The sequence below is a fragment of the Schistocerca nitens genome, chromosome 9, assembly GCF_023898315.1.
Source record: "Schistocerca nitens isolate TAMUIC-IGC-003100 chromosome 9, iqSchNite1.1, whole genome shotgun sequence".
In the NCBI taxonomy this organism is placed as follows: Eukaryota; Metazoa; Arthropoda; class Insecta; order Orthoptera; family Acrididae; genus Schistocerca; species Schistocerca nitens.
This window is the reverse complement of record NC_064622.1, coordinates 448959824-448974785: the sequence shown is the minus strand read 5'-3', so window position 1 is coordinate 448974785 and position 14962 is coordinate 448959824. Positions and strand designations below refer to the sequence as shown.

The 14962-nt window shown below is 44.5% G+C and overlaps 1 protein-coding gene across 1 annotated transcript in view; it reads left to right on the top strand.

The window, feature by feature from the left end:
- The window catches only part of LOC126204313 (protein takeout-like), a 61914-nt gene extending 54120 nt beyond the window's left edge, over nt 1-7794 (top strand). The window contains exon 6 of the mRNA XM_049938698.1: nt 6386-7794. Coding sequence (XP_049794655.1) covers nt 6386-6540 — 155 coding nt within the window. The 3' untranslated portion in view covers nt 6541-7794. The remainder of the gene's footprint in view (nt 1-6385) is intronic.
- The last annotated feature ends 7168 nt before the right edge of the window (nt 7795-14962 follow it).

The window sequence follows — 14962 nt, the reverse complement described above, 5'->3', positions numbered from 1 at the left end:
ATTTGTGCACCGCCGCCGTCAGTGTCAGCCAGTTTGCCGTGGCATACGGAGCTCCATCGCAGTCTTTAACACTGGTAGCATGCCGCGACAGCGTGGACGTGAACCGTATGTGCAGTTGACGGACTTTGAGCGAGGGCGTATAGTGGGCATGCGGGAGGCCGGGTGGACGTACCGCCGAATTGCTCAACACGTGGGGCGTGAGGTCTCCACAGTACATCGATGTTGTCGCCAGTGGTCGGCGGAAGGTGCACGTGCCCGTCGACCTGGGACCGGACCGCAGCGACGCACGGATGCACGCCAAGACCGTAGGATCCTACGCAGTGCCGTAGGGGACCGCACCGCCACTTCCCAGCAAATTAGGGACACTGTTGCTCCTGGGGTATCGGCGAGGACCATTCGCAACCGTCTCCATGAAGCTGGGCTACGGTCCCGCACACCGTTAGGCCCTCGTCCGCTCACGCCCCAACATCGTGCAGCCCGCCTCCAGTGGTGTCGCGACAGGCGTGAATGGAGGGACGAATGGAGACGTGTCGTCTTCAGCGATGAGAGTCGCTTCTGCCTTGGTGCCAATGATGGTCGTATGCGTGTTTGGCGCCGTGCAGGTGAGCGCCACAATCAGGACTGCATACGACCGAGGCACACAGGGCCAACACCCGGCATCATGGTGTGGGGAGCGATCTCCTACACTGGCCGTTCACCACTGGTGATCGTCGAGGGGACACTGAATAGTGCACGGTACATCCAAACCGTCATCGAACCCATCGTTCTACCATTCCTAGACCGGCAAGGGAACTTGCTGTTCCAACAGGACAATGCACGTCCGCATGTATCCCGTGCCACCCAACATGCTCTAGAAGGTGTAAGTCAACTACCCTGGCCAGCAAGATCTCCGGATCTGTCCCCCATTGAGCATGTTTGGGACTGGATGAAGCGTCGTCTCACGCGGTCTGCACGTCCAGCACGAACGCTGGTCCAACTGAGGCGCCAGGTGGAAATGGCATGGCAAGCCGTTCCACAGGACTACATCCAGCATCTCTACGATCGTCTCCATGGGAGAATAGCAGCCTGCATTGCTGCGAAAGGTGGATATACACTGTACTAGTGCCGACATTGTGCATGCTCTGTTGCCTGTGTCTATGTGCCTGTGGTTCTGTCAGTGTGATCATGTGATGTATCTGACCCCAGGAATGTGTCAATAAAGTTTCCCCTTCCTTGGACAATGAATTCACGGTGTTCTTATTTCAATTTCCAAGAGTGTACGTTTGGTTCTTTTTAGGCTTAGAATGCCACTTACTATTTGGAATAAGGATGCTTGGTTCTCAGGTGTGCTTTATTCATGCTGGATGGATAAAAAATGTGTTTACGATCGAACTGCGGTGGCTGGGTATGACCAAGGCAGGTTAATGATAGCTGTCATCCATTCCACACATTAACTTTTGCGGTGAATATTTTAAAAAACATAATATCTTTTATCATTTTTTGAACGTTTACACATGCTCTCCCAGAGGAAGAGTGTACCTCTGTGAATTTTGCATTTCCCTGCAGAATGTATGTGAGAGGCTATTGTTCCACCATATTTGGTGCTTCTTGTGTCTTAAATTTCCCTACCATTTTAATTTATGCGACATGGGCTGTGACTGCAGCGCCATCACAAATAACATGTTGGTGGTGAGAACAAGAACTATTGTGCTGCATTTCACATTTGGAAGTGCATGTGTATGATATTTCTGTGTGAGTCTCTTCATTGAGAAGAAGTGCCTGGTGGCTGTGGCGGTGGTGGATAAGTCCCAACACTCTGATGGTGTGCCTCTGGTGGTCAAATCCTTCAGTGACAGCAGTGGCACAATTGAGTCAGCTTGCACTTGGAGTCGCAAGATCCTGTGTGGAATGGTGCACACCCTGGTGCAGTATTTGTTTAAGGTTACTAAGGTGGGGAAATCTGTTTAAACTATGAGAGATGGGGCAACTGACTAAATATGGGGGCTCAACTGATTGTAAAATTAAGATAAGTGAAATGTTATGTCAGGGAAACACAGCGATTTTTCCATTTACTGTCATTCTATACTTAGGACCCATGACGACTATGCAGGCTGGGCTTATATCCCCAGGAGTGGCATCCTGTATATTGACATCATAGGACGGGGGGAGGGGGGGGGAGAAATAACATTTTTCACACTTGGACAAAAGTGACACTGCAACCGTATTCTGACATTGTAGGGCTGGGAAAATCTGACAACCATGCAGGTTAATAAACCATCCCAAAGTCCACCAGTTTTGATTTTTTAATTTCACACCAACAGGACAATGCCCCATCTTGGATTTTTGAATTTACGCTATTTTATTCTTAGGACAGCCGCCATATTTCCACAGTGGTGTTACATGAGTCGGGAAAATCTTGGATTTTTTAAATTTTGCACCATATTTCATTTTATACATTCGGAAATTAGTATTTGTTACAGGAAATGGGATAATTGGCAACATAGCATGGTGTCATATTGGGGAAGAGCTGAAATATGGCAACAATGCAGCCGGGGCTGAAAGTGTCACAACGCCAGTGCTTACAACAATAGAAGCACAACCGTTCCAGTAAACATCGATCTGCTAAAGAGCTGTTTCTGCGAAAAATGCGAAGGTGCTACCGTGGACCAACGCAGACTGCAGTTTAAAAAAATGGCTCTGAGCACTATAGGACTTAACATCTGAGGTCATCTGTCCCATAGAACTTAGAAATACTTAAACCTAACTAAGCCCGAGGCGGGATTCGAACCTGCGACTGTAGCGGGCACTGGACTCCAGACTGTAGCGCCTAGAACCGCTTGGCCACACCGGCCGGCTGCAGTTTAAAGAATAGTACAAATGTATCTGATGTATTATCACTTCGATGAAGCTCACATACAAACTACCTGATATTTCACCCATGGCAGTGTGGTACGTGCATGATGGGGCATGGGCACATTTCGCTGGTGTTGTAAGATGACACTTAACTCTCCAGTACGACCCAAGATGGATTGGTCAAGACAGAGCCTGTATCTTGGTCTCTAAGATCACGTTACCGGACTTCTCTGTATATGTTCTGTCTAATGTTATCTGAAGGCGGAGTGTACAGCAGTCTTGGTGGTCAGGTTAAAGAGCTGGTGCAGCAAATTGTACTGTCTTGTTGACATTTACGTGATGATCCGGGATGTGCTTGACAAAGTTCGTATCTCTCTGCAGACGTCAGTACAGTATTGCAATAAAATACGAACATGACTCGTGGAACATCTCCTTTAACAGAAACGAGTGTACAGTAAAATGCGACAAGTAGCATTTTGAAGCTGTATTGTATTTCTTGTTAAGGTAGGCCACGTGTGAAATTTGAGATCAATTAGAGAGGGTCTTCGTCGAAAAGTTTACATTTCAAATGCGTGTGCAAGACGCTGTTTCATACTGAAGTCTATGGCATCCTTTAATAACACATTCGTAGTTATGACGCAATATCTCGGAATATTTCACGTGAATGTGAGCAGGAAGTACAAACACGTTTAGGTTTGTCTTGACCTACCACTAACGGCTTCTTTTCGAATTTAACTATCTATTGCATTCAGAATTTAAATATATACTGCAAACCATAATTCTCCACGATGTAGAAATTTTTGAAGATAGATCAGAACTCAGCGACATTAGTATAGAGGCAACACAAAACAGACACGCAAACAGGCAAACATGAAAAGTCCAGGTCCATTCTCGACGGGGAAATGACGCACATACACTATTATATCAACCAGTTCTGTGGGTAACAGGGAAAACATTGTACAATTGATTAACAATGAGGGCAACTTTTTTTCCCCCTTCCCTTCCTCTCCCCTCCCACGCTCCACTGAGACTGTCTCTTCTGTGGATGCCATATCTGTCGATCAGAGTGCTGTAAAAAGTCGTAATATGGGTCTGTTGTTGACATGACTTAACCTGACGTGGCTTAACCTGTGCTAAAAGATGCAGTTCCTCCATATGGCTCCTGATCCACCAATGTTCTGCTGGAAAATACGAATCATTTTACCAGTAGTGGATGCTGACTACACACAGCTAGACGGCATACAGCAGTTTCTTGAGTTTCCCATTCTTTTCTCTATACTTTGCTTTGGAGGGGACTGTTCTGTAGCAGTGGATTTGTGCTTTCTGCCTGCTCGGATGCGGGAAGCAGCACACGACAGCATCAGTGAGTTGTGTTCACTGCTTGTATGGGGGTGACTACAGGTTTCTCTGCAGCTGCAGTCTTTCACACATGATTTTTTTCTGAAATTTCCAGAACTCCCACAATTGTTTACACCTTTGACTAACCACGAACCGTTTGCCACTGCATATATGCGACGACAAGTTCCTACGACAACCTCAAATGGTTTCTTCAGGTTTTAGTAGGTACCCTCTAAGTTCTTCGCACGTTCTGCCATTGTGTTGTGGCACTGCTGCATCCAGGAGGAAGAGACCGCGCAGAATTGTACTACACAGGACACCAGGTTGAGGGTTGTTCAGTGAAACCAAATGTTCTGACGTGTAAGGGTGACTGCCTGATTGCGGCTCAAACGCAGACAGCGCGTCGCTGTGGGGATATCTCACCCAATTGAAAGCTTAAAGTGGTCGCTTGTGCTGTCCCTTATCTTTCAGAATGCACATAGGCCTTTCTGTAACGCTGCGAAACTAGAAGCCGAGTGGCTCCTCGTCGGATTGCGTGCGTGTGTACCATCTTTCCGTGCGATTGGATTCGTGAACTCCTGTCAGAACAGCCACTGTTCGTAGTAGTTGGCATGATGTCATCTAATGAAACCGAAGGAAGAGTTATAGGTCCTGTGCTGCTACCTACCCTATACCATTGATTTAGGAGATAACGTGAGCGACCTTCATACATTGCTTGCAGATTATGCTGTCGTTTACCATACAGTGAAGTCACCAGAAGATCAAAACGAAATGATCTCGACACGCTGTCCGTATGGCGTGGAAAGTGGCAGCTGACGTTGATAAAAAATGTCACCTCCTCCACATGAGTACTAAAGAAATTCCGTTAAATTTCGGTTATACGACAAATCACACAATCTTAAAATTTAGCAGTTCAGTTAAATACCTAGGGATTGTAATAATAAATAACTTAAACTGAAAACATGGCATAGGAAGTGCTGTGTGGAAGAGTATCAAATACTACGTTCTACTAGCACAAACCTTTTAGATGGTGCAACAAATCTACTAAAGAGACAGGCTACGCTACATTCTACCGCCCTCTTCAGTACTACTGCGCGATATGGGGTCTGGAAGAGATAGGACTGACGGCTGACACCGAAAAAGATCAAGTAGCTCGTTATGTAATACCGCGAAGCAGGGAACACAGTGTCACAGATGTCACAAGCGAGTTGGGGTGGCAATCATTAAAAAGAAAGTCATTTTTCGTTGCGGTGGGATCTCTTCGAGACATTACAATCTCCAACTTTCTCCCGCGAATGCCAAAATATTTTTTTGTCTCTCACCTACAAAGGGAGAGATGATCTACGTGATAAAAGAAGAAATATCAAAGTATGCCCGGCAATGTTTAGATGTCCATTTTTACTGCGTGCTATTTGACTGGAGCGGTAGAAAAATAGTCTGAAATTGCATTGCCATGACAGCAATAACCTCCTAGATATCTTCATCAGATTCCCGCTAGAGCATCCTGCGGCTTTCCTAGCAGGATGGCCACAACTGAGGCGGAACTGCACTACACGACAGACGTAGCTTACACCGCCAAAGCCCCCGTCCCCACCCTCCCTCCCTCCCTCCCTCGCACAAACACACACACACACACAACAATCTTATGAGGTCGTGTAGGTGATCCCACTTCAAACAAGTTCAGCCAGACTGTGAACAAATGCCTGAACGCATCTATCAAAAAACAGATTCGACATGCCACCACTCCTGACCACTGCCCCTGAACAACGTCGAAATCCAGACACAAATGTACCATTCCACCAAGATCTATGGTACACAATCTGACAACAGAACTTTCCGTGACAGCCAATGAACTTCAGCAGGAAGAAAAACAAGGAAAGTTGTGCAAGAAACACATGCTCCCATGTGCACCTACTGGTACTGGACCAAAACTGAAAGAAGTGGGAATACAGGCTAGTAGATAATAACGGTAACCCCTAAAAGTGCAAAAACAAAAGACCGAACTATATACCACAGGATGTTAAACTCTAATTTTGCTTTCCCTTCTTTATTTCTCCCACTAGCAAGTCTTTTTTGACGCGTGGTATTTCTGTACCTTTCATCTTGGATTTGTATGCTCCCATTGTTACTTCTTCAATTAAAAGTAAACTCTTCCACCTACAGCAGTATAAGCGCTCCTTTCCATAACTAATATTGAACTCTGATGTCCCAACAGGTCCCGGCTTCAACCGCCTGCTGAACGAAAACTGGCTTGAGTTTTGGGGAGCCCTGCGTCCCACCTTCGAGGAGTCCTTCGGGCTCATCTTCAAGTCCTTAGCGGCCAACGTGTTTGGGAAGGTACCACTGGACGAGGTGTTCCTTCCAAAATAGAGGCAGCCCCTCCCAACACACGCCGCCGGCTCGCACTACATCACTCTCCTGCCGAGCTGCTCCTGAGCACAGCAGTACGGACATGGGCAGCGTGCAATCCCGCTCCACTCTCTACAATCCGTCACACATTGTCAGCAAATTTTGCTCATAAATGAGGCTCATCATCCACAATATTCTCATCAGCAGGGTAACAACTGTCAATATTTTACAGACAGGCTCTTCGTTCTTGACATTTGCACTTACCAAACTGAACGATGTGACAAGAAATTTTAAGTACGTGCATGGTTAACTAAAATTAGATTGTCGCCTTGCTAACTCATTCTCTCATCTCACCAGTTACACAGTACCGACTGATTGTGGCAGATGCATCTGACGTCGTACCTGGTTCACATGTATTGCTAGTGAGCGCATAATATCTCACAAAGTGTATGTCATTATGTATAAATGTCGTCGTTTATGTGGGCAGCTGCTATCTACATCTGCTCACCAAACTTGGTGCTCCTTTTGTGTTAGTGACAAATTAGCCCAATATTTACTGGTGCACTGAATACTGAATGTTTTTACCAGTAAAACTTTATTTTGCAATAGGTTAAATAAACATAGAATGGGTAGAACAACAGAGCTAAAATACCAAGCTGATGTACTGTAGCCCCACACAACATTCGAAGGTTTTTGCAGATAACAGGAAGTCCATTGGAAGCCAATATATGGCCATTGATCCATAACTACTTCTCACCATTCTAAGGAATGTTAGAACCTTAATTCCCAGGTTTAAATATTAATGAATGTGCATTCTAACTCATTCATTAGTGTACATATTATCGTATTAAACATTTTGTAAAATCTACCAGCTTGAACAGCCGCAACAAATCATGTACCATAGTAAATAATACATCAAAGGAAAATTTGTTTCCATTTTTCTACTATTAACATATGTTTTTTGTCACTCCATTTTATAAAGAAAAACTTCGAATTTACAGGTTGCAAATTATCATAATGGAACTGTATATATAAACAAATTTGAATTGGTTTGTAACTACTTGCAGTCTTTTGACATAATGAAGAAGATACTTCACTCAATTACAAGTTCTGTCAATATGTCTTAATACACCCATAGAAACTCCTGAAGAATGATATATTCTTCAGGACTTTTGTAGATTAAGTTCAGCCTTGTTCTTGCTACCGAGACAAACAGAAATCTTTAGCACAATTTCCTTCAAACTGCCCTACATATGGGATTTATCTTACTTTCTCTTTATTAGCAACCCAAACTTATCAGGTTTAGATTAATTATTTTATCATAAAATTAAAAAAAATTAAATAAGTGTTTTATTTTCTCTCTGATCCCGCAATCAAGAAAGAAAATAAAAATGTAGCATTGTTTTCAGTAATCACAAGAAGGAGAAGAAGAAAAACGTACAATTGATAGAAAATTTATTACACACCATTAGATCTCTGTTTTATAATCTTCCGTATATTTGTACTATAATTGAAAAAATACTTTCAGGTTGGTACAGAGGACTAAAAGTTATTAAAATTATTAAAATGATTTGTTATTTTCATACAAGATTGGTTAAAAGAAGCATCAGTACTCAAACGTAATGCTACATTTTTCGTCACCTTACATAAATAAATTAAGAATTTGACAGATAGTTGCTGAACGACAATACCAATACCAGTTGCGCAGTAAATTTTTAAAAATTTCATATCTATTGCACTAGTCATTGCGAATGTAAATTTCACAACAGGTAAAATCTAAAACAGAATTGCTCTCAAAATTAATTGTATCTTCACAAAGAAATAATATGCTAAAATTACTGAGGTTTACTAGCGAAACAAACCTTATGACAGTGACAAATTGTATTTCACACTACACCCCACATAAATGGAGATTTTGTTAAGGATACTAGATAGTTTTGACACACGAAAAGGCTACACAACGTAACAGTTAATTAATATGGGCTATCGTAATTGTAAGACTGCAAAGAACATCTATATCTGTATTTTGTATTTAGCTCATAGGCAGTGCGGAGAGTAAAAGTGTTTGCTCCGTACACATGAAAAAATAAGCGTCTGTCAGTGGATACTGTGACAGAAGAGTCATTGATGTCAACATCGAACGTTTTGTTGTGGTTTGCCAATACCAGCACTGGACCATCATAAGGTGGTTGGAATGGTTTTCGAACAGCATTATTCTGGATGAAAACGTGCTTGCACGACTTTAAGTCGCGAAAACCGAATGCTAGCTGGGTAAGACGTTCTTTGGAATTCACAGTCTAATGCTCTGTGGCATGGCATCTGACGAAGGCCTTTAATTACCAATGAAGCCGTTCGAAAACACCTTTAGCGGCTGGATGATAGATGCGGATTCGAACACATTTCACATCGAATAATGCTGAGAATGCTTTAAATATGACTCGAACTGTTTGCCCTGGTCAGTATTGATGCGGGGGCGAACGCCGAAGCGTCCTATCCACTTATGGAAGAAGGTCGTGGCCTGCCATTATGTGTTTCGTAGTTGTGGATCTGCGAACGAAGATGTGGCACAAAATCTAAGGATTCAATAATACTGTTTGACGTGTTGGCAAAGAGCTCTCCCGGAAATCGAAGTATCTGACCATTCAGCCATTGTTGCGTTGAGATCTTCTTAGGAGGCTTTCTGGAGACATAGCGGAAAAATAGGTAGGCTGTCAGTCCGTTGCCCTGTGCGATGGCATCTGGGCGAGGCCTTTGCCAATGAAGTCGTTCCAAAAGACCGTTAGCGGCTGGGTGGTAAATGCGGGTTCGAATACAGTTCATGCCGAGCAATGGTGAGAATGCTTTAAAGAGACATGACTCTGAAACTTCCTGGTAGATTGAAACTGTGTGCCGGACCGAGACTCGAACTCGGTACCTTTGCCTTTCGCGGGCAAGTGCTCTACCAACTGACCTACCCAAGCACGACTCACGCCCCGTCCTCACAGCTTTACTTCTGCCAATACCTAGTCTCCTACCTTCCAAACTTTACAGAAGCTCTCCTGCGAACTTGGCAGAACTAGCACTCCTGAAAGAAAGGATACTGCGAAGACATGGCTTAGCCACAGCCTGGGGGATGTTTCCACAATATTTTCACTCTGCAGCGGAGTGTGCGCTGATACGAAGCTTCTGTAAAGTTTGGAAGGTAGGAGACGAGGTACTGGCAGAAGTAAAGCTGTGAGGATGGGGCGTGAGTCGTGCTTGGGTAGGTCAGTTGGTAGAGCACTTGTCCGCGAAAGGCAAAGGTCCCGAGTTCGACTCTCGGTCCAGCACACAGTTTTAATCTGCCAGGAAGTTTCATATCAGCGCACACTCCACTGCAGAGTGAAAATCTCAATGTAGATATGATTCTGTTTTCCCTGATCAGGAGGAGCGCCAAAACGTGAGATCTACTCACAGAAGAATGTTGTGTGATTCGTGGAATGGGTTTCAGGTTGATGAGAGAAATTGCCAATCGCTGCAGTCAATATTGGTACCCTTCTTATAGTGACAAAGCTGTTAGTCGCTCCATTTCCTGATCCACTCGCAAATGGAGCGAGAGAAAACCGTCAGTCCATATGCTTCCTTGCCGGTCCTGATTTGGCTTATCTTGTCTTCGCGGTCCTTACGCCAGATATATGTTGGCGACAGTAAGATCATTCTGGACTCTGTCGCTAATGCCGCTTTATGAATGGTGTTTCGCAAAAAGAACATCCCCTTCCTTCCAGAGAATAGCTTTAGAGTTCATGCAGCATTTGCATAACACCTGCTTGTTAATCGAACCTATTGGTAACAAATACAGCAACATGTCTCTGAACTGATTCGATCAGCTAGGTACGCCAAACACTTGACCAGTACTCAAGAATGGGTCACACAAGTGTTCTGTAGGCGGTCACCTTACAGATCAGCTAAACTTTCCCAGAATCCTTTCAAGAAACCGGAGTCGACATTCGCCTCCCTACAACCAAACTCACATGCTTGTTCCATTTCGTGTTGCTTTGCAACGTGACGCTTGGATATTTAAAAAACGTGACTGCGTTAAGGAACACACCACTAATAATTTGAACATTATAGGACAGTTTTTCTCCTCATCGTCATTAAGTTACATGTCCCCTCATTTAGGGTAAGTTACCATTCATAAAACAAAACATAAATTCTGTGGTGTCACTGCCAGACACCACACTTGCTAGGTGGTAGCTTAAATCGGCCGCGGTCCATTAGTACATGTCGGACCCGCGTGTCGCCACTGTGTGATCGCAGACCGAGCGCCACCACACGGCAGGTCTCGAGAGACGTACGAGAACTCGCCCCAGTTGTACGGCGACGTTGCTAGCGACTATACGGACGAAGCCTTTGCTCTCATTTGCCGAGAGACAGTTAGAATAGCCTTCAGCTAAGTTAATGGCTACGACTTAGCAAGGCGCCAATTGTATCAGTGCATGTATCTTACGAGTCTCATTTGTATAGTCAAGAGAGATGTATCACAAGGATTGATTAAAAGTTAAGTATATTCCAAAGATACGTATTTTCTTTATAGTATTCAATACGTATCCTGTTCCAGACTTGACGCCAGTCGGCGTGTGTGTACGCGTGCCTTTCGGTTTCCTCCTCAGTGTGGCGTGACTAGCTTGTTACGCCACAACAAATTCTACGCAAATCATCTTGTATCCTCCTGCAATGATTTAACCTTAGTTACTGTGCTGGGATTTCACAAGCCCTAGTTGATGTATTTCTCGACGTTGTTATGCGATGGTGCATCATTTGTACTTGAACGCTTCGGAAGCATATTTTCAGAAGTTGTAGATGTCGTTATTGTAATTAAGATCAGTCAAGCTTAAGCATTAATCTTGGTTTGTGGAGAAAACAGACGCCTTTTCCGTTACTGAGTGTTATCAAATAATAGTGGAATCTCTCTGGTTCCACAAATATGGTAAGTTGAAACTGTAAAATAAACTATATTGTATGTAGTTTATAGCTTGATTAATTGAAACTCAGTATGTACTTTTTTTACCGCTAACATCTCAGAAAAGTTGTGTGCCACGAAATTTCCCTGGTATACGAAATTTACATCGAAATCTTCAACTGGAACTGAAGCGGAAATGTAGGACAAATTCGAATGAAACTGCCCCCTCCCCCACCCCCACCCCCCGCCAAAAAAAAAAAAAAAAAAAAGAATCACCACAGTGCGGGTGCATGATATCGGCTAGATACAAAGATACGAAAACAAAACTTCGGTGTCATAAATGTGGTGAATTTTTGTGCTTACCTGTTCCAACGAGTGAATGAGGTTTCAAATATGACGAAGACACTGATTGAACATCATTTGCTACAAATATTACGTGCAAACAAACTATTCATTACAGATAAAATAAGGTCACTATAAGTGTAATATTATTACTCCCATTCCTGACAATGTGAACCTTATGACTGAAAACTAGAAGAATTTTCAGAAAATTATGTTGTTGTGGAAAAATTAAAACTTTTGTAATTGATGTACGCTGTCAGGGTAACTTCTCACCAATTTTTAGAACAGAACATGCCATTTTTTAATTCCAAATAAATTTAATATGGGACTACACAAATCCTGCCACACCAATAACGTGAAATAGGTTGACCACAAGAAGGGAAAGTAAAAGACGGCACTTTCCCGTACAGTACAGCGCAGAAGCAAACAGCTGCAGACCGTTGCTCACACCATGCATCAGACCGTGTGTGTTTATACAGAACAACAGCGGTCCTGCACACTCCCTTGGGACACTCCGACTAACACTTGCTGTCCAGGCCAAAATAGTGTATTCAACTACTGGAGAAGTCTTCGAGCCACTCCACACAGCTGACAACCTGTTCCGTTTGTGCGGAACTTCGTAAACATTGTGCAATGTGGTACTGTACCAAATAGTTTCCGGAAGTCTAAGAAAACGGAAACTCCTTGTTGACCTTCATCCATGGTTCACAGGATACTGTGGGAGAGAAGAACAACCTAAATTTCACATCAGTGATGCTTTCTAAATCCGTGTTGATCTGTAAATATAAGCTTTTCTATTCAAGGAAATTTCTTATACAGTGTGAGTCAAAAATCAAGAAAAGATTATAGCAGAGAATATTTTTTTTCTTTAATCCTCTGTCTTTAACTCTGTTTCAAATTTTGGCTCACATAAGAGTACAGAATCTCCGATCACTGGTCTTGAAGCTCGTGAAATATGAACGGAAACTAATGACAAATAAGGAAGTTATTCTCAGTTACAGCTCGTTTCTAACTTTTGGCCCACCCTGGATTATTACATTGACGTCAGAACCAGGAGAAGCGAGATAATATTGTACTTCAGACGATGTTAATGTTATATGTGTTGACGAAACCAACTGTACGTTTCCGAACGCTAGACTTCCATACGGATAAGTAGAGGTCTCTGCGGAGAACGGTCTGCACCGATGCAGATATCTTCTAATATTCGCAGTAATAATTGCTTTGTGGTTAAAAGTTAAAGAATAATGTCAGTATTACGAGTTTCGTTCTTTCGCGTAAGTTTGATATCCAATTATAACTGTTTTTGCTTTCAATGACTATTATTGTCTTATTGGAGACGAAGTGTTACTACATTAGATTGAATATGCAATGTCCTGGATGACGTAGATACGCGTTGTTTGCCATCTGCAACAAATAGGGGTAGCGATTTGCCTTTCTTCCTAGTTTTCTTTTCCGCAGCTTTCACGCATACATCATGTTTCCGTTCTACCGGAAGCTGCCTTAAGCCTGTGCCATTACTGAGTCGTATGCAGCAGCAGTAACCTGAACGCTTTTTAGGATATTCTATCCATTAGCTTCGCTTCATTCTGTGACTACTGTTTGTGTATCACATACGACACCAATAACGCCAGCCCTGAAATCAGTGAATCCATCAGCGATCCTCTAAATATACACTCCTGGAAATTGAAATAAGAACACCGTGAATTCATTGTCCCAGTAAGGGGAAACTTTATTGACACATTCCTGGGGTCAGATACATCACATGATCACACTGACAGAACCACAGGCACATAGACACAGGCAACAGAGCAGGCACAATGTCGGCACTAGTACAGTGTATATCCACCTTTCGCAGCAATGCAGGCTGCTATTCTCCCATGGAGACGATCGTAGAGATGCTGGATGTAGTCCTGTGGAACGGCTTCCCATGCCATTTGCACCTGGCACCTCAGTTGGACCAGCGTTCGTGCCGGACGTGCAGACCGCTTGAGACGACGCTTCATCCAGTCCCAAACATGCTCAATGGGGGACAGATCCGGAGATCTTGCTGGCCAGGGTAGTTGACTTACACCTTCTAGAGCACGTTGGGTGGCACGGGATACATGCGGACGTGCATTGTCCTGTTGGAACAGCAAGTTCCCTTGCCGGTCTAGGAATGGTAGAACGATGGGTTCGATGACGGTTTGGATGTACCGTGCACTATTCAGTGTCCCCTCGACGATCACCAGTGGTGTACGGCCAGTGTAGGAGATCGCTCCCCACACCATGATGCCGGGTGTTGGCCCTGTGTGCCTCGGTCGTATGCAGTCCTGATTGTGGCGCTCACCTGCACGGCGCCAAACACGCATACGACCATCATTGGCACCAAGGCAGAAGCGACTCTCATCGCTGAAGACGACACGTCTCCATTCGTCCCTCCATTCACGCCTGTCGCGACACCACTGGAGGCGGGCTGCACGATGTTGGGGCGTGAGCGGAAGACGGCCTAACGGTGTGCGGGACCGTAGCCCAGTTTCATGGAGACGGTTGCGAATGGTCCTCGCCGATACCCCAGGAGCAACAGTGTCCCTAATTTGCTGGGAAGTGGCGGTGCGGTCCCCTACGGCACTGCGTAGGATCCTACGGTCTTGGCGTGCATCCGTGCGTCGCTGCGGTCCGGTCCCAGGTCGACGGGCACGTGCACCTTCCGCCGACCACTGGCGACAACATCGATGTACTGTGGAGACCTCACGCCCCACGTGTTGAGCAATTCGGCGGTACGTCCACCCGGCCTCCCGCATGCCCACTATACGCCCTCGCTCAAAGTCCGTCAACTGCACATACGGTTCACGTCCACGCTGTCGCGGCATGCTACCAGTGTCAAAGACTGCGATGGAGCTCCGTATGCCACGGCAAACTGGCTGACACTGACGGCGGCGGTGCACAAATGCTGCGCAGCTAGCGCCATTCGACGGCCAACACCGCGGTTCCTGGTGTGTCCGCTGTGCCGTGCGTGTGATCATTGCTTGTACAGCCCTCTCGCAGTGTCTGGAGCAAGTATGGTGGGTCTAACACACCGGTGTCAATGTGTTCTTTTTTCCATTTCCAGGAGTGTATTTGCAAGTGCTGAATAGAACGATTATAAACAATATGAAAAATGTGACGAAAATTTGTAACACCATTTCATTTCACATCCCAATGTTG